Source organism: Myotis lucifugus, unplaced genomic scaffold (assembly GCF_000147115.1).
Source record: "Myotis lucifugus unplaced genomic scaffold, Myoluc2.0 scaffold_186, whole genome shotgun sequence".
Lineage (NCBI taxonomy): Eukaryota > Metazoa > Chordata > Mammalia > Chiroptera > Vespertilionidae > Myotis > Myotis lucifugus.
In genome coordinates, this window is record NW_005871234.1 from 2577074 (window position 1) to 2603135 (window position 26062).

Genomic DNA, 26062 nt, shown 5'->3' on the forward strand with positions numbered 1-26062 from the left:
GCTCCGCCCCTACAGGGCGGGGCACCTCCGCTCCGCCCGCGCTGCACTCAACCCCGATTGGCTGGAGGAGAAAACCAGCACCGCCATTGGTCTCCTCCTGAAGGGGCGGGGCCGGGTGGCGTCCGTTCCGCCCGCCGGAGGCCGAACCTGGCTGAGGAGAAACCAGCGGGACCCAGGCCCGCGGCTCCGCGGCCCAGAGCAGAAACGGTAGGGTGCGCCCCACCCGGGGCCAGGCGGAGCCAAAGATGCCGGCCTCGGCCGCGCCGCCCCGCCCCGGCTCGCATTTCCCGCTGCTGCTGTTGGCGGTGCTGAGCGGCCCGGTGTGCGGTCTGGTTCCCCGCTGGGTGCCCAGGACCTCGCTTCCCGTCTCCGGTAAGGCGCGGGCGCCCTCGCCCTCAGCCCTGTGCGCCGCGCCCAGGCGCCGCCCGCGGGTGCCTACACCCTCCTGCTCCCCGGACCCAGGCAGCCGCATCCTGGGCCCCTCCGCGCCGGTCATAACGGTCATCCGCGCCCGAGACCGGTCTTGTTTTCTTCTCAGTGGGCATTGAGTGTTAGCACTTTGGGCAGACAGAACCAGTGAAGCTGAGAGTTCAACCTGTTGGCAAAAGCTCTCAACTAGTTGATATTAATTTATTCTTAACTTCAGACCAGTGACATTTAGGATGTTTTGAGTTGAGAGGACAAATGATTGGAGTGTGGGCTTTCAGGTTGTGCTGGAGCAATAGCCACTACGTAGAGCTGTGATTACCAGGCTGGGTTGATGTCCAGGGACCCAGAGAGGTCCAGATGGCAAGGTGAAGCAGAGCTGGGGATACAAAAGGAGGTTGAGGGAACCAGGGCTTATTCTAAGCGTGAGAGAGACAGCACAGTCATGAATATGATTGTAGGGAGATGGGTGGGGCTCCGTATATCAGCCTATCTAGGAATGAATGGCTGCTGGCCATTCTATCAGTCTTGAGGGTAGCTGAGCAGATGAAACAGGTAGAATAGAGTTGTATTAGTGGGGGCATAGGAACCCCGGGGCCAGACATTGAGCTTAGAAGGTATGCTAACTTATTTGTTATCTTTAAATAGATAAGAGGATATTTTTTCCCATTGCTTTTTTTCTTTTTCAGAGAGAGTGGAAGGGAGGGAGGGGGAGAGAGCAAGAAGGAAGCGAGGGAAACATCGATGTGGGAGTGACATAAATAGATGAGAATTTTGAATGCTGATGTGAGATTTAGATTTGGTCATACTTAAGGAAGGAAGAAAGGATGGATTTGTACTATGTGTCAGATGCTTCCACATGTTATTTCATTTAATTCTCTCAACCACCCTGGATGGTGATATTTACAGAGGACAGTAATACTCAGAGAGGGCAAGTAACTTAAGATCATACAGCTGGTAAGTGAAAGAGCCAGATTTAACCTTGGGCTGATCCATTTCTAAAGCATATACTCTTGCCCACTATGCTCTATACCAGTGGTTCTCAACCTTCTGGCCCTTTAAATACAGTTATTAATGTTGTGACTTAACCATAAAATTATTTTCGTTGCTACTTCATAACTGTAATGTTGCTACTGTTACGAATCGTACTGTAAATATCTGATATGCAGGATGGTCTTAGGAGACCCCTGTGAAAGAGTTGTTCGACCGCCAAAGGAGTCGAGACCCGCAGATTGAGAACCGCTGCTCTATACCTTTTTGCTTTTTGGGTAGAATGCAGGTGGGAGGGACCAAGGGTTGTGGAGAGAGAGGAGGTAGTCTCCTAATGTGTTAGTGAAAAGAGTGTAGCACTTCCCTTCTAAGTAAAAGGAAGTTATTATTAAGTAGTGTGTTTTTTTTTAAAGGGAAATTTAGAGAGTACTTGAAGCTTTTAAAGTTATTTTCAAATTGTTTGTCATTTTGCTATGAATAGATTTTACAGACTTAATATTTATGTTGTTATTTTAATAAAGTGTTCTATTTTTATAGAGAAAGCATACCTGACAGCATTGTGTGCTAAATATTCTGGCCTCATCCGTTATTTATCTTCGGGAAAGTTACATGGCCTGTCAGGTTCTGTCATTTTCCCCTGATGGCTGATAAATAAATGGAAGAACACAAAAATTGGCTCTTCTGGCCTTGTGGACCTAACCCTTCTGAAGCGATGGCTGATACCACTCTTCCCTCTCTTTCACCAGAGGCTGACTCTTATCTTACCCGGTTCACCTTCCCTCAGACATACAATTACTCTGTTCTCCTTGTGGATCCTGCTTCCCATACACTTTATGTCGGCGCCCGGGACACCATCTTCGCTTTATCTCTGCCCTTCTCAGGGGAGAGACCTCGAAGGGTGAGAGATGAGAGTGGGGAAGAACCCAGAGCATGTGATTAGATCCATGGTTTTATGGGAGGTCAGGGAGGGATGTTGTGGTAGGAGGTGAAATGTTAGTGAAAATGAATAGGGGAGGCCATCAAGTACATTATCTCAGCTGAGGGTGTTTGGGGGGTCTTGGTGATGGGGGAGGGTGTGAGGGAGGTTCATGATGAGAGGAATCATTAGAATCACAGTTTTAGGTGATAGTGGGCAGTGGAATTATTAGAATCTCATTAATCTAGGACAATAACTTTCAAACTTTTTTGATCAGCCCTTAATAAGAAATATATGGTATATTTTGACTCCGTACACAAAGTGTGTACTTGAACCAATATTTACTCTCCTATATGAGATACATTCAGATATACTTTGTTAAAAGTAATGTTGGCTGTGATTTTACAATTGATTTTATTACTCATTAATAGCTGGGACCTCCAGTTTTAAAAACAGTGCTCTGGGGGTGAGGGGTGTCTCTGCAGTTCCCAAATTGATGGAGGTTGTGGAACTGTGTTATCTACCTTGACTTGGAAGAAGTTTGGGGAGAATCAGGGGGAAATGGTCATTCCTCCTTTCTCAGATTGACTGGATGGTGCCTGAGGCCCAGAGACAGAACTGTAGGAAGAAAGGCAAGAAGGAGGTAGGTGTAAATCTGGGCCCTGTCCTGAGTGTCAATTGAAATGTTGGCCCAGCCCTGACTCTGTCAGTCCCCTGCAGTGCTGCCATCCCAATGGGCCCAGGCAGGAACTCTAACACCATATCATTACCCACCATTACTGACCCCAGAGTGCATCTAACTGGCCTGACACTACCCTACCTTTCCTTGTACCTGCTGCTTCTGATTTTCTCTAACCATCTCTGACCCCCAGGGCGAATGTCACAATTTTGTCCAGATTCTCGCCATTGCCAATGCCTCTCACCTCCTCACCTGTGGCACCTTCGCTTTTGATCCGAAGTGCGGGGTTATTGTGAGTGACAGGGGTGGGAGGGTGGGAAGGGTCATCTGTGAGTGACCATGATGAGGGTCATGCTTAAGGCAACTGATGTGCATGATAAGCATTGGTGGTGAGGGATGTCCTCACTGGGTGGAGCCTTTGCCACTGGAGGAGGTATGAAAGGGTGGGGAGGGAGGTTGTCTGTAAAGGTAAGTTATACAAAGTCTAAAGGGAGATGTAGTGGGACAGTGAAGGAAGTTAGGGATGCTAGCTGAGCTCGGGAGAGGAGAAATCCAGGAGAAACTTCAGAGCTAGTAACTCACGTTTCCCTTGTCTATGTATGCTTTCTCCAGGAGCCTGGGTCCATTTCTTAATCAGCACTGACCATGCGTATTTCTTCCTCCCATGGCCTGTAACTCTCACCATCTTCTCCCATATCTACTGCCAACTTCACTGTATGTGGGCTGTGACCCTCTCCTCTCATGAGCTTCTGAGGTCACTGCCCACTAATTAGCATCTGCTGGCACCATACTCTGGATCAATCTTGCCTTCAAGGTGGCTGCTCTGTCAGCCATGTTTTCTTCCAGGTCCTGGTCATTGCTGCTGAAGCCCTGGCATTTCCACCCTCACACCCTGGCAGGCTTGGGACATATTTACCCTTAATCACATCTAGGCTGGTCCTGGCAACAAAAGTCCCTGGGACTGTGATATCTCAGGAAGGGTCTTGATGTTTTTGAATCCTCATCTTTTCCCATCAGTTATCCAGTTGTCAGTCATTGGTCCTCTGGTGGCACACCTTTGTGACAAGGCCCGAGGATGAGTTGAAAACCTCACACATCCTTTGCATCCGGTGTCTTCCCTTCCTACTCCATGAAGAAATAGGAGGGAGTACAATGACGCCTTTTCCTGACCCTGATCTTTTTTTTTTTTTAATATATTTTATTGATTTTTTTTACAGAGAGGAAGGGAGAGATATAGAGAGCTAGAAACATCGATGAGAGAGAAACATCGATCAGCTGCCTCCTGCACATCTCCTACTGTGGATGTGCCCGCAACCCAGGTACATGCCCTTGACCGGAATCGAACCTGGGACCCTTCAGTCCGCAGGCTGACGCTCTATCCACAGAGCCAAACCGGTTTCGGCCTGACCCTGATCTTTAACTTCAGTCTTGACTTCACCCTCCTGAAATCTTCAGTAATCCTTGCCACCTGGGTCTAGTCAGTGCTTACCTCCAAACCTCTCTCTGTTAAAGGCCATCCTCATATCTCTGTCTTAGAATGTTATAATTGTATATACTCAATATATAGCCAGTCCCTGTGGGCTTCTCTTGGGCTTATGCCAAGTCCTTTTCATAATGCAAATGATAGGCTCCCTGCTGGGTGTGGATAGCTCCCTCATCTTGTCATCCTGGGAAGGTTTCCTAGGCGGGTGGTATTGAAAATCTTTATATTTTATCAGGTAATATTGAATCTCTAGTTTTCCTATAGTCCTCATAAAGCTCACAAAGTAGCAGTAGAATTGTCATTGCCATATTTGTCCTTTTTGAGTCTGTGCAGGCTCAGGGTGCCCATGGGTATGAATATCAACCATGGCTTACAGAAAATAGTCTCCCAGCTATTCTTCCTTGGCTCTCTGAGGTTGGATCCTAATGGCTGTTAGGTATCCAGACAGAAAATGCTCTGGACATACCTGTCAGGATTGGTGTGACTTGGACCCCTGGACCCTCTCAACGAACATCAGCACCCAGAGCAAAATCAGGGGTCTGTGTTCTGGAGCCCCATGACTTTCAGCTCTTTTTCTGTACCTTCTATCTAGCAGGCTCATGAAAGGAAGGACTGTCGTTTTGTCGAGGCTTGTTTTAGGAGAATATAGGGCACAGAAAGATCAGCTGTGTTAACCCTTCAAGCCACATACCAATATTGCCCTCTAGACTTTCTGGATGCTCTCTTCTGCTTTTACCTGCCTGTCTTATCCTATCTGCCCATGCCCATCTGCTTGAGCAAGTTCTTGCCTTATCCTCAGTTCTGAGACTCCCATGTTACAGACTGATGACTTTGAGACTATTCATAACTATTTTCTGAGAGCTTTGACTAGCTAGCTGCTCCAGACACAACAGCTTGCTCAGAGAAATGAAGGTTCTTACAAAAGGAGTTCAAGCACTGGACCTATCAGTTCTAGCAACGTGGAGTGCTGCCCTTCAGCGATAGCTCATTAGCTTTTGGAGGTCAGTGTTTTAATTTGTTTTGTTGAGGGAACTCCAGCATTTAACAGAAAAAATGTTAGACTTACATTACAACAAGACTTCACATTCAATTGAGTATCTGCTTTATCCCAGACTTGGTACTGGGTATTTGACATTCATGATTGAGTTTAATTCTCATCACCCCATTATAATATTTAGGTGTTATTTCCTTCCATTTTACAGGCAATGAAACATAAGTTCAGAAAAGTTAGGTACCATGTCTAATATTATATATCTAGCAGAGGCAGAGCCAAGATTCAAACCCAGGTATGTCTGGCTCTGCTCCACCACTCCCATCCTTTAGTCCAACCTGCAGTACAGAAGACCTTACCTGGCTTCAACTTCTTGAGACATTTGACCTGTTTCATGTAACAGGGACCATCTCTCCCCACCCCACTGCCTCCCCACCCCCAACCACCTGACCTTTGCCAAGGCAGAAGGATGGATTCCAGCCCCACAGCTGAGTGAGGGCCTTCCAACCTAGCTCTAGCTCTGGCCTTCACCACAACTGATGTGCTCATTCGCACAATGATGATACAATGAAGAAGCTCAAGATTCAGAGAAAGAATGTAATAGAGTGGTCTGGCCCCTTTCAGACCTTATTAAATGCAATTTTGACCATACAGTAATCATAATCTGTTTAGTTAATAGGAGGCTCACTTGCTCTAAGGCTATAAACCTAGATAACATAATGATTCTATTTGGGGAAACTGGAAGAGGACTAGTTTTGATGAGTTTGAAGGGCCTGATAAGCCATCTCTGTGAGGAAGTCCAGCAGTCAAGTGCAAACGTGGACTAGAGTTGGAAGAACTGAGACTTGGAGAGTTAGAGGAATGATTTGCATAGGTCTGGCTGACAACATAATTAAACTATATGTGAAAAGGACTAAGGATATGTTTTTTACGGTTCATAGTTAGGGGCTAGAAAGAAGAAGAGAAACAACCAGAGGAGATAAACAACAATTATGTAGGAGGAGGGACTCTAGGAAGGTATAATTTGAAGAAAGTCAAGAAATAAAATATTTCAAGGAGGGGAGTGAGTCAAAAGTAGCAAAAAGTAAAGATGAAAGAATGAGAATTGAGAAAAGGCTCATCTTTTCTGTCCTTGGTGAAATGTAAGGGAGTAGTTTCCGGCATAGAGATGGGAAAACATAATTTGTTTTCTAGGAATAACAGGTGATCCAGGTTTGGTTAGAAGAAAGAGTTTCTTTTAAGAAGTATTAGAGAATAAGTAATTTGGGCTAAAGAGTTTCTACTCCAGGCAATGGTGGGCCATTTTGTCATTCTCTTGCTCAAATTTTAGTCAAATCAGTGACTGATAGACTAGGAATGTTATTCTGGGGTGGATATGTAGAGTAAATTGAGGATGATGGATGGCGGTGTGGCAGAAAGGGGGTTACTGCCATAGTTGAGTAAGAGGGGACATAGCAGGTTTTAACCATGTCCCTAAAGTGCCCACACAACTTGGTGATCTCTTACTGAACTGTCATCTTTCTCCTCAGGCTAGGATGCTCCCACTGCCACACAGGTAAGGTGCTTAGTCCTCCATTCCAGAAAACTCTTTGACCCAGTATTCACTTTTGGGAATCTCATATGACATCTGATTTTAACAGGCCTTGTCCAAGTCTCTCCATAAAATAAAATATTGTTTGCCAATTACAGCGAACACATAAGCAGTCAGAATGGGCCAGTAGTGTACTTATACTCAGGGGACATATATCTGCATTGCAGCTCCAACTACTGTCCAGGTTATTAGGCTCCAGTAACACCATCTGTCCATACTAGTTTGTGAGCCAGAGATATCCTGACACTTCCATGCCATAACTTTGATTCCCAACCAGCCACAGTTAACATTTCCTATTAGCTCTAGGTTGAATCATCCTTGATTTCTATTTTTAGTTATCTTGAAGCCTCTCTTAGTGTATGATGCCTAGCTAAGGTAACTTCTGGCTGGCTCTTACACCCTTCTCCCACACTCAGGTCATTCCTCTTGGAGTCTCTGGATGAGGAAGGCATTAAATTCGCAAATCCTCAAATTCTGACCTGAGCTGAAGCAGATTCTCTTCCCCCTTCTCTGTATCCTTGGCTCTGGTGCTATCTTTTATCCTTGGGCTGGGTGTGGGCCAGTAGTGTACTTATACTTAGATTCCTGGGCTTCAGATGGTCCTGTACCAGTCTCTTCTTTAATCTTCTGAAGGGCTTCAGACTTTAGCAGGCCTGCTCTCGTCCTCCTTGTTCTGTATCACATTCTCCAGCCAGTTGCAAACCCTACAAGTCAGCATTTCAGAGGAAAGATCAGCTGTTCAGCCTCACCGTGTCATCTAGGGCCATCTTAGGTGCTCCTTCATTAGAGCATGTGGTGGTTGGGTATTAAGGGATTGAAGGAAGAAGAATAAACTAATGAAAAAGTGATGACAGAGATGGGAAATGCAGGAATGGACAGGGGAACAGGAGTAACAGACTGGGAATATGGGGAGGTAGCAGAGGAATGGGAATTGGGAATTTCCTTCATCTGAACATCTTTGTGATTTTCATCATGAACCCTATGACCCCTAAACCAATTGCCCCTTCTGGTCTGTAGGCCGTGTCCAGGTTCCAGCAGGTTGAAAGAATTGAGAGTGGCCGGGGGAAATGTCCTTTTGAGCCAGCTCAGCGGTCAGCATCTGTAATGGCTGGTGAGTGGGAGAGATAAGAACCTGTGACTTCTTGCTATAATTGCTGCCTTCCCCACCCCTGCTGTTGGAATTTCTGTGTCCTTTCTTTCGTTTCCTAGGAATGCCTATTATTCCCATGTCTCTTTCTAGCCTTTCCTCTTCTCCCCAGCGTGCCTGTGTCCTGCTTTTCTCCAGAGTACTGTTTCCCTGAGTTCTCCCTAAAGAATGTGTTCTCTGCACCTCTGATGTGTTTCCTCTGCTAACCCCCCCCCCATTTTATTTCTGTTCATAAGAGGACTCTGCTACAATGCATATTGTAATACACTTGGAAAAAGTATAAAGAACATATGAACAGAACTGTTCGAAAGAACTTTGTGTGATGATATAAATGCTCTGTATCTTTGCTGTCCAAAGTAGCCACTAGCTACATGTGGCTATTGAGTTTCTAGTGCGACTGAAGGAAAGGGTTTTTGGTTGTATTTAATTTCAGTTTAAATGTAAGTAGTCACATGTGTATAGTGGCTAATATATTAGCAAAGGTCTAGAGTATCTACTCAGAAAACCACTGTTAATATTTTAAGATATTTCCTTTTAGCCTGTTGTAATGTGTATGCAAGCACATATTTTACTGGCCAGTCCTTTGTAGCTCAGAGGAGTCAGTAATGAGTATTCAATAAGTTCCTGCTGTTACTTCTTTTGAATAAGCCATATACAGTTGCTCAAGTGTTGAGTGGTTCTTTCACAGTTTCTGTATAAATCTTTTCTAGCCACAAAGTGAATTGTTTGTGCCCCACACAGCATGTATTTTAGATTAGAGGACTCCACATGCACCCTCCAAATTCAGTGAGGATCTAGCCATTTTCTCATGATAGTGTAAAACAAGCGGATTAGTAGAAATTTTATGTTTTTGCATATTATAAAACTTTTAAATGTCATTCTACATGGGTATAATTTTGAATTTTGTTATGTAACTTTATATCATAGGCATTTCTGTATAATTTAAAAATTCTTTGTAAAGAGAATTTTTAATGACATCATGCTATTACTCATCCTGTAAGCATACAGTAATTTAATGAAGCAACTCCAAATAATTTCTATAAATTAATTTTATTTTAAGTTTTTGCTATTATCCATTAATACTGTAATGAGCATTTTTGTGTATAAATATTTGTCATTATTTCAGATTGTCTCCTTAAGATTTCTGGAAAGAGATTACTATACCAAAGGGTGTGAGCATTTTATGGCTCATTATCTGTTGCTAATTGGGTTTTTAGAAAGAGTGTACCAATTTACAGCCTAAATCAGCAGTAAATGAGAGTACTTTTTTTCTCACATAAATTTCACCAAAATATATTGTTGTCACTTTAAAAGATCTTTGAGTCCTGACTGATGTGGCTCAGTTGGTTGGGTGTCATCCTGTGCACCAGGAGGTTATGGTTTGGATTCCTGGTGAAGGGCACAGGCCTAGGTTGCAGGCTCGATACCTGGTGGGGTTGTGCTGGAGGCAATCAATGTGCTCTCACTTCGATGTTTTTTTTCTCTCTCCCTCCCTCTCTCTCTCCAAACCAATAAACTAGTCTAAAAAAAGATTGTTGAGACTAAAAATAGTACCTTGTTTTAATTTGTATTTCTTAGAATATTAGTGAAGTTGAACATTTTTCATGTTTTAGTACTATTTTTATTTCCTCTCTCATAAGTCCTCTGCTTACTTTCTTAGGTCAATTACCAGGTGGGATATTAAGGTTTCAATCTACATATTTTCCTTTCTAATTACATTTTTTAAGCGAAGTTAAAGAGCAGATCAAAACTTTTTTCTTAAAATTTTATAGAGAGTTAGAAACATCAATGAGAGAGAAACATCGATCAGTTGCCTCTTGCACGCCCCCTACTGGGGATGTGCCCACTCCCAACTAGCTAATCAGTTGACTCATTCATCATACTGTTTTTTCATTCTTCACTGATTTTAGCTGTGAACTTTGTTATAAAGTTAATTTTTATCTATACTTTTGCGTAATATTTTATGAAAAAAATTGGAATGTAGGATCTAAATAAAATTTTTCTTATTTAGGACTTCATAGGAAAGGTCATAAAAGCTATACAAATTAAATAAATTTTAGTCAGATAATTAAGGAGTTTTTCTGAAAAGAAATAACAAATGTTTTGAAAGTGAACATAAGTATATATATAATAAATATAATATTGGGTTGTCATTTTTATCATTAATCTATAGTTGATATTGATGAGACCTTGTTTATACTCAAGCATATTTGAATGAAATAGTTTAATCGATGGTTTATTTTTCTTGACTTTTTATCAAGCATGTGTGGCAAAATTCTGAGCCAGTCATTGGGAACATTAAGAAAGATAGTGGTTGTGAATGCCTCTCTTTTTAAAAAAATTTATTTTGTTGTTGAGAGTATTACAGATATTTCCCATTTGTGAATCTCTTTTTAAAAAATAAGATTTTAAATTGATTTTTAGAGAGAGAGAAACATCAATGTGAGAGCAAAACAATCAGCTGCTGGGGATTAAGCCTGCAACCCCAGGCATGTGTCCTGAGTGGGAATCAAACCGGAAACCATTTGGTACATGGAATGGTGCTCAATCAACTGAGCTACACCAGCCAGGGCTGTGAATATGTCTTGATTCTACATAATTGTTTATTAGCAACATGACGTCTCAATTGCAACAATTTAAGATAATCATTTAACATACTTTTTTTTTCAAGCAGTAAACTTTAAGTACATTCAACCTTTTGCTTGTAATTTCTCAGTGTTCCAGGCAGCCAGTGAATTTGCATTAGCATGTGGTTCAATGGCACAGATTTCATAACGATCATTGCATGATAAAGAAAAATTTCAAAAATGAGTAACATTTTCAAAAAGATTTCAAGTTCTTTTTACCAAATAATGAAGTTGTCTTTTTTCCAGATAATGATGTTGGCTTTCATCTGATAATTGATGGAAGTGATCAGAAATCACTTTCTAAGAGTTTAGAATGACTAGCTTCAGACAGTTAACATACAACCTCCATGTCTCTTTCTGTCTCATTTCCATGTCATAGTCAATACCAATATAAATTTTTATGTCAAGTTGTAAAATTTATAGGGTTATAATTTAAAATTTTCCTTGATCTGAATATGTGCCAGTATTTAGTTGGAACTTTCAATGTTGATCCATTTGCCCTGCTATCCTCTGTTTTGAAAACAGTGAAATAGAAATAGTGTCAACATTAGGTCGGAACTAGAACCAAAATTCCTAGTTACGAGATATAAAAATGTCCTTAAAGATAATAGAGGTATTTTAAAATAAAAAGTTTTAGTAATGAAAATATTATTAGACTATAATATTTATTAATAGAATAAAATAACATTTTAAATGATAAAAATTACAATGTGCATTGTAGAAAGTTGAGAAAATGTAGAAATGTTAAAGAAGAAAGTGAAAAGTTTATTTGCAATTCAATGATTACCAGGTAATTACTATTATCTTAGACTACCTTTTCTGTGTCTGTCTGTGTGTATATTTGTAATAAATTGGAATTATTATGCATATTTCACTTAGTTATATAGTAAACATTTTCTTGCCATAGAAATTAATTATTCAAAAACATGATTTCTAGAGACTACATAACATTTATTCCATCATATAAATATTGCATAGCACAATTTAATTATTCCTATAAAATTATACATTCAGATTTAAAAACTATTGTTTTTATGAATAATACTGTAGGAGAAATCTTTTTACATAAGTTCTTCACATAAATGTCATTAATTGCATATGAGTAAATCCAATAAGTAGACTTGCACGGCCAAAGGGTGTAAAGGTTTTTACGGTGCTCGATAGGTTTATCTAAATTCCTTTCTATTTAGTTCAACCAACTGTGGTGAGAGGGCCTGTCTCACTGCATCCTTGTCAGTCCCAAGTGATATACGTAATAAAGCATACAAACAGTGACTTCCTCCAAAGGCTAATTTGATGTATTTTTTCCTTGCATCTCTATTAGTGAGACTGAACAACTTTTCATTTGTTTATTGGTATTTGTATTTCTTTTGGGAAAAGCCTCCAAAATCATGTCTTCAAATACGACATTTATGTATACTGCAGTTAGATAAAATTAACAAAATGATCTCAGTGTCTCTATTTGCACTGTTCAGATTTGGAAATATTGTAAGATATTTTGACAGTAACATTCACATTAGCCTAAATCAGGGGTGGGCAACCCCTGGCAAGCGTTCCAAAGATGGTACGCCAGTAACTTTTGCTGACACGCGAAACCCTCTCGTATAACCTTCCATTTACAATTTTTGTGAAAATTTGAATGACTTAAATGTTAAATTACAAGGAACAGGCAAGACACTTGATGGGATGTTTGGTTACATAAAGGCTTTTGAAAAGAAATTGGAAGTTTTTAAGAGGGATGTGGATAGTGAGAGATTTAGATATTTCCCAAACCTCAAGAGGAACATCAAAGACCTCCCAAAAGATGACCGAACAGACTGTGAAAGCCTTCAAAAGCTGTTTTTAAACATCATCAAGTCAACTATTGAGCAGTTCTTCTCCAGATTTGCGAAATTCAGAGAACTGGAAGAGACATCAAAATTCATGAGGTTTCCAGACAGCATGAAACTGGAGGAACTAAACTTACAAATGTTTTCATGGATAGACATGGCTGACTTTGAAATGCAGTTGATTGAATTTCAGAGTATCTTAATTTGGAAGCAGAAATTTATTGACCTTAGAGTTGACTTGGAAAACATTGAAAAAAAGCGATTAGAGACAGGAGTATCAGAGAGAAGTGTCGAAAACGAACTACTGAGGACTTGGAATGCCATTCCAGAAAATGTTTTCTGTTTAAAAACCTTTGCACCAGTGTTACTCTCCATGTTTTCATCCACATACGCTTGTGAATCTTTGTTCTCAGTGATAAATTTTGTTAAATCTCATAATAGGTGTAGCTTGACGGATGAAAGTAGTAGCTCGTGCATATCTCTGAAGGTCACGAAATATAAACCTGATGTAAAATCTCTGTCATCAGTGATGCAGCAGCAAAAGTCCCACTGATAATATCAAACGGAGTCATAAAGTTTTCTGTCGGACTATCAGTGTATATGTATACATTAAAAAATAAATGTATTTTTCATCATCATATACTGTGTTTTTGTCGCTCGAATGAATTTTATTATTTCTTCAAGGTTCTTCATATACGTGCACCTTAAGAGATATCGGGTAGGCATAACATGTTCTCAAAAAATTAGGGTTGGCACGCAGAAGAATTTTGAGTCAGAGATTTTGCTGGTTTTGGCACGCACTCACAAAAAGGTTGCCCACCCCTAGCCTAAAACATCAGCAGTTCCTTCCCAATGTCCTTTGTAGGGTCTTTATCTTCTGCTCATCAATGTTGTGGCTCATTAGATTTCCCTGCAGGATTCTCTTCTGTTCTCAGTCTGTGTGGTTATGATCTCAACCAGCCCTGTGGATTCTGTTTTCACTGCCTCCTGATGCCTCCCAGACCTTATCTGAAGCTACAGACCACACATCAACAGCCTTCCAGACATCTCCATTTGAATTTCCCATAGGAGTCTGAAAATCAGCCTGTCCCAAAGCTCATCATCTTCACTCACCTCCCCCAAACTTGCTCCTTCATCAGTGTCACCTCTGCTGAGTGCTTGCCCATCCAGGTACCTAAGCTAGAGATAGCAGTCATCTCTGGTCTTCCTATCACATCCTATTAAAAAAAAAAAAGAGGAGGTTTTATCAAGAAGAGCAGAGGGAGAGAGCTTTGCTCTTTCTCTTTAGGAACCTTTCCTGAGTTTATATCACTTTATTTTGGTCTCATTGCATCTTGTGTTACTGCATCTGCCAAGGAATACTGCAAACGTTTCAGATGCACTGGGTGCTGCCACCCCACCTCTTAAATCCAGGTGTATCTGCCCCAAGACTAGCATTCACACACTGAAACAGGACAGCTATACGGTCAGGTCAACAGAGGAAAAGGTAAATGCCACATCTCCAACTACCTAATTATGGCCTGATAATAGAGTGTGTTTTTAAAAAAAATTATCTAGCTGCCCCAATCCTTAGATAAGGAAATGTAGGCTATTAGGGTAGCAGCTATTTAACCTGCAAAGCTCTGATAATGAGAAGAAAAGGAAGTGGAGGAAAGAAAGCCAGGATATGTTTAAAATCGTTTTGTTTTTTAAATATATTTTTATTGATTTCAGAGAGGAAGGGAGAGGTCAAGAGGGATAGAAACATCAATGATGAGAGAGAATCATCGACTGGCTGCTTCCTGCATGTCCTCCACTGGGGATCGAGCCGGCAACCGGGGCATGTTCCTTTGACCGGAATCTAACCCGGTACTCTTCAGTTCGCAAGCTTATGTTCTATCCATTGAGCTAAGCCAACTAGGGCTGTTTAAAATCGTTTTAAAGGTAATGAATGATAATTCCTATTGTAAACTTTTAAAGGTGAGCATTTTGATAAGAAAGTGAAAACTTGAAACCCCAGGGGAATGAAATGTTCATTGCCATGACACTTACCCTAGTCTATCAGTGTTGTGTTCTTACACATCTGGGAAGCCTGTGCTCACAGGCTTATATCTGGGCAAGTAGAGATGTGGATTGACTTCCACAAATAATTGTGATTCTTCATCTTTTGCAACTTTCAATCTTTTTTTTTGTATTACCAAAATGAAAATATCTCCATTTTTTGGGTTATAAAATAAAATGATGCTAACTATAAAAACCATTCAATGAACACAAGAAGTACACAGGAGAAAATGAAAATCACTTATAATTTCATTAGTCAGAAACAAACTTCATTAACACTGTAGAGCTATAGCTCCTTCAACAATCTTTTCTACATCTGCAGACATGTATACATCTCTTGAAACGTCGGGTTGAATTGTACCCAGTGGTTTGTTCTAACCAGCTTATTCCCTAAACTCAACACTGTGGGCATCTTTCTCTTTTGCACATCATCTTTTGTCAGTAGGAAATGTATACTTTAATGTCTACTGACTTGATGCATTCAGTAATAATCCACCAAATGTACATTCAGGAATATTGTATTATATGGACAGTACAGCAAAATACTTGGAAGTGAGACTGTCCCGGAGAATCTAGGACATGGGGTGATCCTGTTTCCTCTGTAGATTCTTCCCTTCATTAACTGATGCTTGCTGTTCTTTCGCTGTGTTTGTAAGACTGTTGCAAGTTCCTTGGTACACCTGAAACCATGCTATTTCCTCCCAAAGTGTCTGATTCCTTTTGTAGTCCCTTAGTGTCAGTGATCCTCTGCTATTCCATCCTGAGTGTGCTCCTCAGCAATCTAGGCTCCAGAGTTGCTGAGTGCCCTTGATGATCTGCTAGAAAGTTTTGAACCCTTCACCTTTATCTATCATTGGGTCGTTGCATGGTTAACAGAGGTCCTTTACTGTTTGCAGAATACTTATGATTGTCTACACACATGTACCCCAAACCATGCTGCCAACATATTTATAACTGTCTCCACAACATCTCCCTCCATTCTCAGGTTATCCATGACACAACTTCTACCACACTTTTGGTTTTAGAGTGTTTTATTTACAACTCTCTTAGGGAAATTTTCATTCCAACTTTGGCTTCTTTATCAACTTTTATTTTCCCTTGGAAATACAGAAGACTGGCTAATTTGCTGCTCCATTTGGTACCAGGACTTGTGCCCCAAACCCGGTTTCTCCCTCCTGAAACCACTGCAAGGAAATAAATGCCATTTTTTAAATCCCTCCACCTCAGGCAACAATTGAAGCACATGGCCCCTTGAGAGTTCATAAGGAGCTATCTCCAACATGTATTGAATGCCAGCCCTGGGCCAGGCCCTACCTGGGCTCTGTGTTTATCTCATTTAAGACTCAGCACTGCTCTGAGGAACCTGAGGCTTAGGAAGGTTAATTTGCTCAAGATCATACAACCAGTAAGCATTCAGGGTTCAAACCCCAAACTCCCTGGCTCCAACATGCTTGGATTCTTATCCTAAACACAAATCACAAGAGAAAGTATAGTTTCCCCTTCCCTCCCCTCCCCTCCACTGTTTCTAACCCTCCACTGTTGCCCTCTGAGGGCTCCTTACTCTATTTTGCTCTGCATAATGTTTTTAACATCGTGGTGATCTTTCTGGTGCCTGAGGCATGAAGCTTTGCTCCATCATGACTGTTTTCCCTGTAGTGGCTCTACTCTATAGCTACTCTAAGTGGGTGAGCCCCATGGCTCCTGCTGGGGTTTCTGTGCATTGACTTCTGGCACACCAGCCTCACTTGCTTCTCCATCCTCTCTGACTTGATCTTCTGAGTTGCCCTCAGTAGCTTCCCCCCTTAGCAGTGGTCGGCAAACTGCAGCTCGTGAGCCACATGCGGCTCTTTGGCCCCTTGAGTGGGGCTCTTCCACAAAATACTGACTTCTGCGAATGGGCCACGAAGTTTCAATCCCACTGTCTGTGTGTGCCTGCAGATGGTATTTTGTGGAAGAGCCACACTCAAGGGGCCAAAGAGCCATTTGCTCCGCGAGCTGCAGTATGCCGACCACTGCCTTAGAGGGTGGTGTCCTAGGGCTCTCTTCTTGCTTTTCCTATCTGCGATGTTTACGTCATGACTGAAGCATGACTCCCAGTTAGCCTGACGTGGCCCTGCTGCCTGACTCCTTCTGTTTGATTGCCTTCCAATATCTCTGACCAGATGTCCTGAAGGTTCTTCAACCTTAGCATGTCCAACAACTAAGGTCACTTCTTCAGCCACCTCCTTTATAGGCCTTCTCCTGTCATTTCCTGGTTCATAATATCACCATCTACTATCATCCATCTTCTAAACAGGAAACCTTAGAGATACACTTTATTCCATTCTTCACACCTCATACTCCATTGATTTTCAAACCTTGTTAATGGACTCTACCTCAGAAGTATCTCCCAAGTCCAGTCCCTTCATTCCCTCTGCCCCTGCCTTAATTCAGGCACTCCACTCTTGCCTGCACTGTGTGAATGGCCTCTTAAGTAGCATTATCTTCTTAAAAACCGAAACTGATTATGTCACCTGTCTTCAAGAAAATCTCTGCAGTTGTGCTCTTACCTGTAAGATCAAGTCCATGTTCCTGGTTTTGGCAGAGCAGAGTCATCATAGTTGGGTGCCCATCTCTGCACCTCCAACTGCACCTCTGCTCGCTTGCCTGTCAGCTCCTGTATCCCATCAGCACTTCAGCCTGGGGAGTAGCCCACATTCCTAGACATGGCATCCTCCTCCCCACATGTTTATTGTCCTCCCTGAAGCCCTTCTACCTGGCAAATGCTCATTCTTCAGACCTGGCTCAAATGTCACCTCTGAGATGCTGCTACCCAGTCAGATGTGGCCGGGCTGTCCTCTGTGCTCCTGCACACATCTGTGCATCCCCACCTCTTGGTATCCATCTGATTAAACAGACTCAGATGAGGGTTCTTGGGGGCATTGATGTGCTTAACACCTGGCACAGTGCCTTGTATGTAGTAAGTGATAAAGTAATGCCACTCTGTTCTCTTCAGAACTGCTGTCCCCTGAGGGATTGTCACCTTTTACTCCCCCAAATCATTTTCCCTGGCTCTTGTCTGAGCCCTTGGCAGTGGTACTCCAAGTGACTATACTGCTCTCACATTCAGCCCAGAGCTGCACCACTCCCTTCTCACCCAGGAATCTGCATCTCGATCAACATCCAAATGATGCTAGTATTCCCTAAGGTTGTGACTAGTTCCAGAGCAGTGTACACCCACTAATGTTGAGAAAGAATGCTAGTTCCTTCAGACATTTACCACAGGGGGAGAACTTAAGTAAGACTGGGACTTGCTGGAAAGCTAACCTCCTTCTTGAAGAGTAGCAGTATCCTATCTAATAAAAGAGAAACATAGTAATTAGCCATACCTCCACTACCCTTCCCATTGGCTAATCAGGGCGATATGCAAATTAACTGCCAGCCAAATTGGCGCCCGGCAGCCATGCACTGAAGCAAACAGGAGGCTTGTTTGCTTCAGTGATGGAGGAAGCCAAGGTTCCCCGCCTGCCGCTGCCAGCCTCTGAGCTTGCAGTTTGAAACATTGTAAGAAATATAGAAGCTAAACAAAACCCCAGAAACCTGCTTTCAGTCAGCCAGGATTTCAGAGCTGGAGTTGAAACAGTGTTTCGATTAGAGAACCCAAACAAACCAGATACCTGCTTTCAGCAGCCGAGGCCTCAGAGCTGGAGCCAAGCCTCAGAGCTAAAGCTGGCCCAGAATAAAAAAAGAAAAGAAAAAAAGGAGCAGTTGGGAGCTTCAGTCACCCGCCAGCCTGAAAAGGGCCCTCAGCCCCTCACCCAGACTGGCCAGGCACCCCAGTGGGGACCCCCACCCTGAATGGGGTGTGACCAGATGCAAACAGCCATCAGCCCCTCACCCAGACTGGCCAGGCACCCAAGTGGGACCCCCACCCTGATCCAGGACACCCTTTAGGTCAAACCAGCTGGCCTCCACCCGTGCACCAGGCCTCTATTCTATATAGTAAAAGGGTAATATGCCTCCCAGCACTGGGATCACGTGACAGGGGGCAGCACCCAAACCCCCTGATCGCCCTGCGGCTCTGTGTGTGACAGGGGGTGGGACCACAACCTCCCTATCTGCCCTGTTCTGTTCCTGATAGGGGAAGGCGCCCCAACCCCCTGATCAGCCCTGCTCTGTACCTGATAGGGGGTAGCTCCCCAACCCCCTGATCACCCTGCGGCTTTGTGTGTGACGGGGTGGAGCCGCAACCTCCCCATCAGCCCTGCCCTGAGTGTGACAGGGGGGAGTGCCCCAACCCCCTGATCCACCCTGCTCTGTGTGTGACAGGGTGCGGTGCCCCAACCCCCTGATCGGCCCTGCTCTGTGGGTGATAGAGGGCAGTGCCCCAAACCTCCCCCCCCCCAAGGCCCTGCTCTGTGTGTGATGATCTCCCCCCCCCCCCACACACAGGCCCTGCTCTGTGTGTGATGAGGTAGAGCCATAACCTCCCCATCGGCCCTGCCCTGAGTGTGGCAGGGTGCGGTGCCCCAACCCCCTGATCTGCCCTGCTCTGTGTGTGACAGGGGGCGGTGCCCCAACCCCCCTGATTGGCCCTGCTCTGTGCGTGACGGGGGTGGCGCTGCAACCTCCCCATCGACTTTGCCTTGAGTGTGACATGGGGCAGTGCCCCAACCCCCCCAATCAGCTCTACCCTGAGCGTGACTAGGGGTGGCATCGCAGCCTCCCGATCCGCCCTGCTCTGTGCATGACAGGGGGCGGAGCCCCAACTCCCCAATCGGCCCTGCTCTGAGCCCGACCAGGGGCTGCACCTAGGGATTAGGCCTGCCCTCTGCCACCCGGGAGCAGGCCTAAGCAAGCAGGTCGTTATCTCCCGAGGGGTCCCAGACTGCGAGAGGGCACAGGCTTGGTTGAGGGACCCGCCTCCCCCCCAGTGCAAAAATTTTTGTGCACCAGGCCTCTAGTAATTAGTATATTACAGGGTAGAGAAATCCCTAAAACAAAGACAACACAAGCAAACCAACCAAACAGCCTGATTTCCACAAGGGTAGCTTTCTTCTTTATATATCGGTTTCGGAGAGAGGAAAGGAGAAAGGGAGAGAGCGCTAGAAGCATCAGTGATGAGGGAGAAACACTGGCTGCCTCCTGCACGTGCCCTATTGGGGATCAAGCCCACAAGCCAGGCAAGTGCCCTCATCAGGAATTGAACTGTGACCTCCTGGTTCATGGGTCGATGCTCACCCATTGAGCCACACTGTTCGGGATACTAGGGCAGCTTTCATTCTGCTTTCATATACATTAACATTCTGGCACTTTCCTCTAAACACTAGTCCCCCAATCTGCCCTGGAGCACTTTATATCCAGGATGATTTTAAATGAGGGAATCCTCTCCTGTGCTTAGCAGTGCCCTGCACTTAATGGGCCCTCAGCCCCTGAGAGTTCCTACCCCTGCTTTATCCCTGCTCTGCCTGTGGCCCCTTTTGCATCCTTCAGCAGGTCTCACAGCTCATCTCCTCCCTTTCTCCCTGCAGGGGAGGTTCTCTATGCTGCCACTGTGAGAAACTTCCTGGGGACGGAGCCCATTATCTCCCGGGCTGAGGGCCGTGCTGAGGATTGGATTCGGACAGAGACCTTGCCATCCTGGCTTAACGGTGGGGAGAGGAAGAGGGGGCCTTTGGGGACAGAGAAGGTGGGTGGAGGCTGGGTGGCCCCTCACTGAGTCTGTGGGATCTGAGGCCACAGGTCTCCCCAGCTCCAGCCTTTGTCGCAGCCATGGACTTGAGGCCAGCTGAGTGGGGAGATAAAGATGGAGACAAAGAAATCTACTTCTTCTTTATGGAGACTTCTCAAGCCTTTGACTCAGATGAGCACCTTAAAGTTCCTCGGGTGGCCCGTGTGTGTGCGGTGAGACTCCGATCCCAGCTGTCTGTCTGTTGTCTCCTGCTCTGCCTGGTATCTATCTTTTCTTCTCTGGGTCTTGGTCTTTACATTTCTCCTCTGTCTCCATTTTCCCTGTCTTGACTTATTTTCTGGGAGCTTGAAGAGTATCGGGAAAGGGCTCTAGCCCCTTTAACTCCATAACTACCCTTTTGACACAGTGTCCCTAGGAGGTGTAGAGGTGAAAGGTGGGTATTGTTGACAGATCTGGGCTCCAAACCCTGCTCCACCACTTCCTGCCTCTGTGACTTGGGGCAGGTTCTTTAGCATCCTTATAGATGAGGATATTGATAATGCCTAGCTATAAGGGTTGTTTTGAGGCCTAACTGAGATAAAGTATGTAAATCACATAGTATAGTACTTCGTAAGGGCAACAATGAACTTAGTCCCTGTCATTGTGACACTGTCTACCTCTGTATCATTCCCAACTGCTAACTGTCTGTATCTCTACATTGCATTCTTATGCGTCTGTCTCTCCATCTGTCCTTGTCTGGGGGAAACTCGTATTGGTCTCTACATTCTCCCTACAATGTTTGTCTTCTAAAGAGAAACGCACATGCTCTTTTCACCCCAGGGGGACCTTGGGGGACGGAGGACACTCCAGAAGAGGTGGACGACCTTCCTGAAGGCTGACCTGCGGTGTCCAGGGCCTGTAGATGGCCGGGCCTCTAGTGTCCTGCAGGACATGTCTATTCTTCGACCTGACACTGGAGTGGGGGCCCCCATCTTTTATGGCATCTTTTTCTCTCAATGGTGAGGGTGTCCTGGTGTGGAGGAGAATTACAGGGTGGGAGATAACGTGGGGCTGGCACCTTTCAGTGCTGTCTCTTCCAGAGGGGGTGGCTTCTCCCAGGAGCCGGCTGCATGGCTCCTATGCATTTCTTATGGGTCATCTCATTTGGCCTGGGGTGAGTTGTTCCCTAGTGCTCTTCAGATATCTGGCTCCAACCTGTGTCTCTTCCAGGGAGGGGGCTGCCATCTCGGCTGTCTGTGCCTTCCGACCACAAGACATTCGGACAGTGCTGAATGGTCCCTTCAGAGAGCTGAAAGATGTCTGCAACAGGGGACAGCCTGTCATGGACAGTGAGGTACCCCAGCCCAGACCTGGAGAGGTAAGGGGTCTGGGGCAGCTCTTCACCCCATGCCAGAATCGTCTCATTAGAGCAAGAGCCCAAGTAAGCATCGCGGATACTTCCTGGCCCCTGGGAAACATTGTCACCTATCCTGTGTTTTCCCTAGTGCATCGCTAATAACCCGAAATTCCAACAGTTTAACTCATCACTCTCCCTGCCTGACCGTGTGCTCACCTTCATCCGGGATCACCCCCTTATGTACAGGCCAGTGCTTCCAGCTGATGGCCACTCCCTGCTGGTCACTACAGATACAGTCTATCTCAGAGTTGTGGCCCACAGGGTGGCCAGCCTGTCAGGGAAAGAGTATGATGTGCTCTACCTGGGGACAGGTATGTTTAGTAGCCAAGTACATTGCCCATCCCGTTCACATATGTTCTTTTCAAAGAGAGGGTTGTATACTTACAAGTATGAGAGTCCCAGGCACAGGTACAGTGTGTCATTATGTCGTGCCCTCTGCCTGCTTCCTAGAGGATGGACACCTCCACAGAGCTGTGCGGATTGGAGCCAAGCTCAGCGTCCTTGAGGATTTGGCCTTATTCCCAGAGCCACAGCCAGTTGAGAATATGAAATTGTGTCAAGTGAGTCATAGATTTCGGGGAGTCTGGTGGGGAGACATTTGAGCTAGCTTGTGACCACGAAGTCTGAGATATGCATCATAGTCCTCTTTTTTACTCACTTCCTCTAGAGCTGGCTCCTGGTTGGCTCCCGTACTGAGGTAACACAAGTGAACACAACCAACTGTGGACGTCTCCAGAGCTGCTCAGAGTGCATCCTGGCCCAAGACCCTGTCTGTGCTTGGAGTTCCCAGCTAGATGCGTGTGTGGCCCATGCTGGCGAGCATGCAGGGTGAGTGTGGCTGCCTTGGCCTCTTGCCTGCTGTCACAGAGCTCTGACCTCTCCATATATCTTGCCTATTTCTGATCTGTTCATGCTGCCATGTGTGTTTCTTTTAGTGTCACTCTGTTTGTCAGTCCCTATTAATTCATCTGTTTGTCCATCATGCGGCCTTATGCATATTCCTGCCACTTTGCTGGGCCTGCCTCAGACCATGTGACTGACTTTCATGTTGCCATACACTGCTCAGTTTCCATGTTATAAGAGTTCCTAGAAGTGTTTCCACAGCTACCCGCTCCCTCCTTCCTGCCTTGTAATACTTTTTCCTGCTGCCTTGTAACACTCTGCATTCTCCCAGTTTTCCTCCCTGTCTCACCAGCCATCTCCCTTTACTCATTCCTTTCCATCCATTATCTGAATTTTGATATTTCTCACGGATCAGTCCTTCTTTTTACATGTCTACACGCTCTCTAGGTGATATTATTCTCATTATTTTCAACACCAACTGAGTGTTGTTGACAACTACAGATGTATCTGTAGTTGAGCTACACAATTCCTTATCCAACTGCCTACTTGGATGCTTTATAAACTGCTCAAATTTAGCAGGTCTTAGCATGCACTGTTGTTTTCTCGGTCTTTCACATGGTTCTCTGAAGGGACCTCTGTGAATCCAGTTGCTCAAGCTGGAAATTGCCCACACTATATTGCAGTTGGTACTGCCTCTAGCTCCATCTGTTATATCCTCAGTCCACAGCCACTTCTCTTTTTCTGTACTGCTATCACTCTTGTCCTAAATATCATCATTTCTTAATTAGATTACTCCAATAACCTCCAAATTGGTTTGGTTTTGTCCATTTGGGGATCCCATCATGCATTTTCCACTCAGCAGTTAACTTAAAATCATGTGACATATTGAAGCATATCCCTGACATTATATTCATCTACAGTATTTCATTATATATCTGTATCAGATAATAACTCTCTTAAAAACATTTTATTATAGGACATTTCAAACATTAAAAAATTAGATAATATAATGAATTTCCATGTATCTATCACCGGTCTTACTTGATCACTATCTTCACTCACTCCCAATTATTTTAAAGCAAATCTTAGACATCATATCACTTTACACTTAAATCTTTCTGTGTATATCTTTAACACAAAAAGGCTTTAAAAAATGTAACCATATTATCAATATCATACTGCAAACTCACTTTCTTAATGTCATCAACTATCTAATCAATGTCTGATTTTCCTAATTGCATATACTTAAAGATAGTTTGCTTAAGTCAAGATCAAAATAATGTCCATCAGTTGTAATTGGTTGATATGTTTCTTATTTATTTATTTTAAAAAATAATTTTTATTTCTTAAAGTATTACAAAGAGTATTACATGTCTCCCCCGCCCCCCCCTTGACTTTCCCCCGGCCTCCCCTACCCCCCAGTGTTTTGTGTCCATTGGTTATTCTTATATGCATGAATATAAGTCCTACGGTTGATCTCTTAACCCCCCCCCCCTAACCCTCCCCAGGCTTCCCATTGTAGTTTGAGTCTTTTCAATGCTGCTCTGCCTCTGCATCTATTTTTGTTCATCAGTTTATATTGGTCTTTATTATCCGTTTCAACCTTACCGGGGCCGTCCCCACCTCACTGGGGCCGTCCCCACCTCACCGGGTCGTTTCGGCCTCACTGGGGCCGTTTCAACCTCATCGGGGCCGTCCGGACCTCACCGGGGCTGTCTCGACCTCACCAGTGCTGTCTTGACCTCACCGGGGCCATTCTGATCTCACCAGGGCTGTTTTGGCCTCACTTGGGCCGTCCCAACCTCACCGGGGCCATCCCGACCTCACTGGGGCTGTTGTGGCCTCACCTGGGCTGTCCTGACCTCACTGGGGCCGTTTTGGCCTCACTGGGGCCGTCTGGACCTCACCGGCGCCATCCAGACCTCACTGGGGCAGTGTCGACCTCACCTGGGCCGTATTGACCTCTCTGGGGGCGTCCAAACCTCACCGGGCTATCCCGATCTCGCCGAGGCCATCCTGACAGTTGATATGTTTCTTAAGTCTTTTAATCTTTAATTGAGATTCTTTTCAAATGAGTAATTTTTAATTGATTGCTTGGAAGGTATTTTTTCAGATTGACTTCATGACTTTCTATTTTGAAACCTAGTTAATTTACTGTATATTTGTGCATATTACTAAGTCCCAATCTTACAAATATTTTATTTTATTTTTAATTTTGTTTTATTGCTTAAAGTATTACAAAGAATATTACATATGTCTCTCCCCGCCCCTTGATATTTCCCCAGCATCCCCTACCCACCAGTGTCTTATGTCCAGTGGTTATGCTGATATGTATGCATACAAGTCCTTCAGTTGATCTCTTATCCCCCCTCCTGTTCCCCAACCCTCCCCAGCCTTCCCGCTATAGTTTGACAGTCTGCCCGATGCTGCTCTGCCTCTGTATCTATTTTTGTTCATCAGTTTATAATGGTCTTTATTATCCATGAATGAGTGAGATCATGTGGTATTTTTCCTTCATTGACTGGCTTATTTCACTTAGCATAATGCTCTCCAGTTCCATCCATGCTGTTGCAAATGGTAAGAATTCCTTCTTCTTCTTCTTTTTTATAGCAGCATAGTATTCCATCATGTAGATGTACCACAGTTTTCTAATCCATTCATCTGCTGATGGGCACTTAGGCTGTTTCCAGATCTTAGCTATGGTAAACTGTGCCACTATGAACATAGGGATGCATATATCCTTTCTGATTGGTGTTTCTGGTTTCTTGGGATATCTTCCTAGAAGTGGGATCACAGGGTCAAAGGGGAGTTCCATTTTTAGTTTTTTGAGGAAATTCCATACTGTCTTCCATAGTGGCTGCACCAGTCTGCATTACCACCAGCAGTGCAGGAGTGTTCCCTTTTCTCCACATCCCCTCCAGCACTTGTCGTTTGTTGATTTGTTTATGATAGACATTCTGACAGGTGTGAGATGATACCTCGTTGTTGTTTTGATTTGCATCTCTCGGATGATTAGTGACTTTGAGCATGTTTTCATATGTCTCTTGCCTTTCTGAATGTCCTCTTTTGAAAAGTGTCTATTTAGGTCCTTTGCCCATTTTTTGATTGGATTGTTTATCTTCCTTTTGTTAAGTTGTATGAGTTCCATATAAATGTTGGAGATTAAACATTTATCGGTGATAACATTGGCGAATATGTTCTCCCATGCAGTGGGCTTTCTTGTTGTTTTGTTGATGGTTTCTTTTGCTGTGCAGAAGCTTTTTATTTTGAGGTATTCCCATTTGTTTATTTTCTCTTTAGTTTCCAATGCCCTAGGAGCTGTATCAGTGAAGAAATTTCTTCGGCATATGTCTGAGATTTTGTTGCCTTTGGATTCTTCTAGTATTTTTATGGTTTCCCATCGTATATATTTAAGTCCTTTATCCATTTTGAG

The 26062-nt window shown here is 44.0% G+C and overlaps 1 protein-coding gene across 1 annotated transcript in view; it reads left to right on the forward strand.

The window, feature by feature from the left end:
- The first annotated feature begins 245 nt into the window (after positions 1-245).
- LOC102432021 (semaphorin-4F-like) overlaps positions 246-26062 on the forward strand; it is a 35618-nt gene continuing 9801 nt past the window's right edge. Inside the window, 12 exon segments of the mRNA XM_023760639.1 lie at positions 246-372; positions 2163-2314; positions 2916-2975; positions 3205-3303; positions 8094-8187; positions 20230-20349; positions 20451-20602; positions 21210-21388; positions 21600-21747; positions 21875-22097; positions 22237-22346; positions 22454-22614. Coding sequence (XP_023616407.1) covers positions 246-372; positions 2163-2314; positions 2916-2975; positions 3205-3303; positions 8094-8187; positions 20230-20349; positions 20451-20602; positions 21210-21388; positions 21600-21747; positions 21875-22097; positions 22237-22346; positions 22454-22614 — 1625 coding nt within the window.